A 5,391-nucleotide genomic window follows, 5' to 3' on the forward strand; every position below is an offset into this window, starting at 1 on the left:
GGCATTTCGCAGAGTATGGACCTAAGTGCCTATGGCCTTCATCAACCGGCTAATTCATTCCATCTACACACGACGCAACGCCGTCATCGATGCCCTTGGAGGCCACACACGATACTGACTTTGAGGTATCTTAGTGGTTGGTACCATTTGGGGAATTTGTTTGTGTGAACTCTAAATGTTTGTGTGAACTCAGTAATGTGTTAACCATAATTGTCAAGTTTGAAGGCAACCCTCCGTTTTGATTGTTAATTAGAGCGAATTAAAGTGTGTAGTTTAAGAAACCTCTATCGGTGTGGCGTTTCTTTTTCGGCTCAGTATATGATCGCCTATTGCCCTTCGGACCACGTGAGCTAAACCTTGGCACACTAATACACCTAGCGGGTAAACATGAATATACCATATCTGTTCACGGGAGGAGTTTAGAGGGACTGATCAAAACAGTTTTCCAAAAACAGTTCGTCCGTTTTAGCTCTATCTCGAGTGGGTGAGTTGCTGCATTAGGGTGGCCCAGTGCGTGGGTGAGTGGGGATTCTTAACAGCAGCAGCAACCATCAGGTCATTCTCTTCCCACAGAGGTTACTTGTCATATCTTCCTACGAACCTCTTTTCTAATACGGCCATATTTCCCGGTTCTCGTAAAATCCCCTAGCGGCAAAAGATCGCAACACGAATTATCTCCCTTCTTTCTATCCAATCAGAACACGTGTTACATCGATTCAACTTGACTAACACAAGCAAATGTGGGGCCACAAATATCCCCCATCTGCCGGGGACTTGTGTTGATGTTACACACAAGACGTTTAATGGCTAGCTCGTCCGTTGTCAACGAGGGCGATGGAGACGCCACTGATCCGCCATAACATGACTGAGTTCTGTCTAGAAGAAACGTTTGCGCATCGCGCAGGGGAAGAGGTTTAGTTTTCTCGAAGCATACGGAAATTACCGAGGCCTTGCGAATGATCACTTTTGAAACAACGTCGCTGATTGCACAACTAAATCTGATTGCCTCCAATCACGAGTCTTGAACGTTCACACCATGAAAGGGCCGTATTAGAACAGAGGTTACGTATGAAGATATGACAGGAGTAACCTCTGTGGGAAGAGAATGCCATCAGGTATGGGCATCATGTTTTTGTATGTGTTTCACGTAGCCACCGAATTCTGAACATGGGTCGATCGTTCGGGGGGGTCGGGGGGAATAAAAAACACAAAATTATCTGAATAATATTCTTCTTCTCATTTATTGTAATTCTTGTTACAATTTCTCGCGTTCATTGGACGAATCTAGTGGGTGCGCCAGGCATATTACACTTGATGTTATGTAATGTTAGTGGAAACCTGAATGTCAGAATCGTCAGATTTCCTTTACTTCTAAAACGTAAAAAGAACTGTCAGCCAAATATTATGCAACTGACGTTGACGTCAATTGCGGGAGACAATTTGGATCCAGGAACTCCACCAACGTTGGCATGAGTGTGTGGACCTCGGAGGGGATATGTCGAAAAATAATTGGGAACCAATGCCATGAACCCAGCTTATCACAGTTAGGCTTAGCCGCTACTGTAAGAGATTTACAGTAGGTTCTCCTATGGTACTCTTTATTTGGCATTAGGTGAATAATGCCATTGGTTTCTGAGTCGCTTTGAATCGTGTAGGGCATCATTTTTTTATGTGTTTCACGTAGACACCAAATTCTAAACATGGGTCGATAGGGCGGAAAACAACTTAACAAAGACAAAATTATCTGAATAATGTTCTTGATTCTCATTAATTGTAATTCTTATTACAATTTCTCGCGTTCTTTGGACTTGTTGCAGCGACTGATCTTATATGACGAGGCGGTACGTTTTAGGTCCGAGTCCGCTGTGTTGGAATGTAAAAAATAGTTGGGGGTGGGGAAGTGGTTCGGCAATAAAATTAGAAGGGTTGGTAAGACGATGAGAAACACAGGAAATGCCCTATGTGGTAACGAATATTTAGCATTACTGAATGGAGCACTCATAAAATATACTTGAAGTGTTTGTTAGAGTGACCTCCCTTGGTAGTGTTGATAAACGCCATATATATCTCTGCTTTGTGTGGCTGATACTTCCAGATTGCCTGTCCCAACTGTGTGCATCAACCAGTGCGGACTGGATAACCTTCGGAAAACAAGGACTTTCCCTCTTCTCTCAAACACTGTTTTACAGACCGCCGTCATATAACTGGAATATTGCTGAGTGCGGCGTTAAACAACAACCCAGATGCCTCACAAAATGTAATCAACTGTTACAAACACTAAACAGCCTTATATTTTGACTGTTATGGTTGGCTTTTGTGATAGTAAACCTTAGCCTGAGTATTCCAACATACTTTTGTTGACCAGGTGTTTATTGACCAGGCGTCACAATCTAGTTCAGAACGTGCCGGCTTCTGGGTTACCGCAACCGGTTCAGTTTTTGATTGAATCAATCAATCAATCAATCAATCAATCAAAAAATCAATCAATCAATGCTTTTCGCAAACACCCAGCTATTCGCGTCGAGTTCAGTTTTTGAATCAACCTATACAATGGTTTACATCACTTGCTGAAGCACCGATCCACAATTTGTATGGTTTGATGATACTTTATACGGCGTGATATTGGCATTTGGGTTCAACTGAGGCACAACTTGTGTCACATAGACGTTTATGGTGTTTTTAAGATTTCAGCTAGTGGATGAGGTAGATTTGAGTTGGAGTTGAAAGTTGCGTTCAAGATTATTGCAATTATATCCTAAAGTGGACAAGAAAATACAAACTTCCCATAACAGTGAATATAGGTTTATTGAATAAATATCCATTTTTGACTTTGCTATTGTACTTACTTTATACAGAGAAAATGTCACAAGACACTTAATCATGTGTATGCTGTCGTGAGGGCCGGACATGTATTCTTTACCAAGTGACATATCCACATTCAGGGCCATGCTGTCTCGACCAATGGCCCGGAGGTGGATTTATGGTCATCTGGGTAAAGTTAACTCACTGCTAATAGCAGAAACAAGATATCCAACGAAACATGTCACAGTACTAGATACAAACAGGAGACATGTAGCTAATACAACTAGCTTGATAAAGGTATGTGCTACACTGCCATGAATCATCATGGAATCCACTGAATTTATTCACATATTTAGTGAAGACACTCTCGAGTTTCCATAATGATTACTATAACTGTAATCGATTTTAATCGCCTACGATATATCACATTGTTGCGTAAAGCACATGGCGTTACATACACAACAACTCATCACGTTTCAGACAATTACTGTGTCACATAGTAAACTCATAATCCGGGAAAGACTAAAGCATGTTTATCAGAATCACACATTCATCTACACTGTACGAAGACAGGAGGTCTTCTTCAAAAGGGTAAATCACTTGTCTTCAGGATGAAGCTTACACTGAAGCAGGTGCTGTATTAAATACCTTAAAACAAAAGATTGCTTTGAATGTTTTTCTGAACTTCCTGCTGAAGAAGGAATAGAGGTAGAAATTGATGGAGGCATTAATCTGAACAAGAAAGTTGCAGATGTTGCCCGCTATCTTAACATCATTAACAGGCACCTTGATTCCATGATCATCCAGGTATGACCGATACAACAGCAGTACTGTCCAAGGAAGCTGGCACAACAGGAAAATAATGACAATTGTCACCAACATCAGCGTGACCTTATTTTCTTCACGAGTGGACTTGACATTCATTTTATTCACGCTACTCTGAACCATCAACTGCCGCTTCTTCTTTGCTTTCAACAAAGATCGGATGAGGAGAGTGTTGAAGATGATGAGGAACACAAAAGGCACAAGCGTAAAGATGGTGACATACCACCAGTTGAAGCCAATTTGGTAGCTCTTCTCTTTCGTCATAGCCGTATAACGACACTTCCAACCCCCGGAATCTTTAGGTACTATTTCCAGTTCAAACATTTCCGGGAGCGTGTTCACAGCACAAAACAGCATTGCCAGGAACGAGTACAATCTGGCCCTTCCTTCAGTACACCATACCTTTCCTTTCATGGGCAAACACACAGCCACGTATCTCTCAATTGTAAATATCACAGTAATCCACACTGCGAAGTTTCCAGCAACATCTGTTATCACTCGTCCATATGGAATAAACTGTAGGGACCATCGTGGCTGGTTCTGATCCGAGCAATGGATGAAGGACAATGTAAACATGAAGATGAGGTAAATGGTATCGGCAAATCCCAAAGCCATGAGGTATATGTTTGTCGAGTTCCTCATAGAAGGATGGGACAACACTGCAATATTCAGAATATTGCCCAAAAGACCAATGGTAACTATCACTGGAACTAACACTTTCTGAACGACAAACCTTGTAATTCTAAGAGAGTCCGATACCGATGCAGTAGCTCCCTCTACATCACTGCCGTTTAGGAGGGAGGTTAGAGTCGAGATCACAAACAGGGGATCTGTATTGTTTTCATTGGAGCTGATGACGTAAATGGACTGCTGTCCATAGACAGTCATGGAGGAATTGTGCTCAAGCGACATCCCAAACTTGACAGACTGCCCTCAGTGCTTCAGATGCCACATCCTCCCATGTCCTCTATACCTGAAAGGAAATACATTTATTTCATTAATCTATGATGATTGAATATAAATAAGTAATACATCTTTCATTTACTCGCGATGTGTTTCTCAAGAAATCTTTTGTACAAAACCTTGACAGATGTAAACCTGACAACAAATACCAAATTGTTAATAGTTGTCGTTCGTTGTCTTTACATTACACTAGTGTGATTCAGTCTTGAACATCACAGGTTCTATGTAAAAGAAATGGCGATCTCAGATAACCAAGTCATCTGCACGAAGAAAGAGAAATATTATGTTTTATAATAACTTAATGTCAATCAGCCTCGTATCCACCCCAACACGCATAAAGAAAGTTATTGATTGTTCGACGGTTTTGATGACTGAAATATACTGGTGACGTCTTAGTGCTTAATAGCTAAACGTCAGTCGTTAGTTGATCAATAGCAGAAGCTTCTTTGTAATTACAATCACGTCAATCACACAGATGTTGGTCAGCAAAGATCAATTTGTTGGCCATGCCTGGGTGATTGGCGCACAGTTAATGTTTGAAATCAAAGCATTACTGCAGAGATTGCTCCTTGCTTCCCCGCGATTGCCAATGAAACTACGTCGTGATGATTCCAGCACATCTCCAGGGAGAGTCAGCTATCCTTCGCATTGAACGGATGAGAAGATAGAAAGTCAGGTGGTTAGTTTAAGTAAACTTTGGGGACTTAGGAGCATGAGTATCGAGCACACAGGAACCCGGTCGTAACGTTTTTAGTCTCGCTGGAGTTGAGTATTTTCAATACTTGCAACGAATCCTTTGAT

At 41.5% G+C, this 5,391-nt stretch overlaps 1 protein-coding gene across 1 annotated transcript; it reads right to left on the minus strand.

The window, feature by feature from the left end:
* Positions 1 to 2,786: 2,786 nt before the first annotated feature.
* Positions 2,787 to 4,594, minus strand: LOC124257413 (FMRFamide receptor-like). Its single transcript, XM_046691459.1, has one exon. It carries the CDS (start codon positions 4,537 to 4,539, stop codon positions 3,421 to 3,423), a length of 1,119 nt encoding a protein of 372 aa, XP_046547415.1. The 5' UTR covers positions 4,540 to 4,594; the 3' UTR covers positions 2,787 to 3,420.
* Positions 4,595 to 5,391: the final 797 nt, after the last annotated feature.

The sequence above is a fragment of the Haliotis rubra genome, unplaced genomic scaffold (assembly GCF_003918875.1).
Source record: "Haliotis rubra isolate DU_JTF1 unplaced genomic scaffold, ASM391887v1 Scf66, whole genome shotgun sequence".
NCBI lineage: Eukaryota > Metazoa > Mollusca > Gastropoda > Lepetellida > Haliotidae > Haliotis > Haliotis rubra.

Coding starts and splice junctions, on each gene's coding strand:
- LOC124257413 (XM_046691459.1), bottom strand. CDS start 4,539: ATGTCGCTTGAGCACAATTCCTCCATGACTGTCTATGGACAGCAGTCC.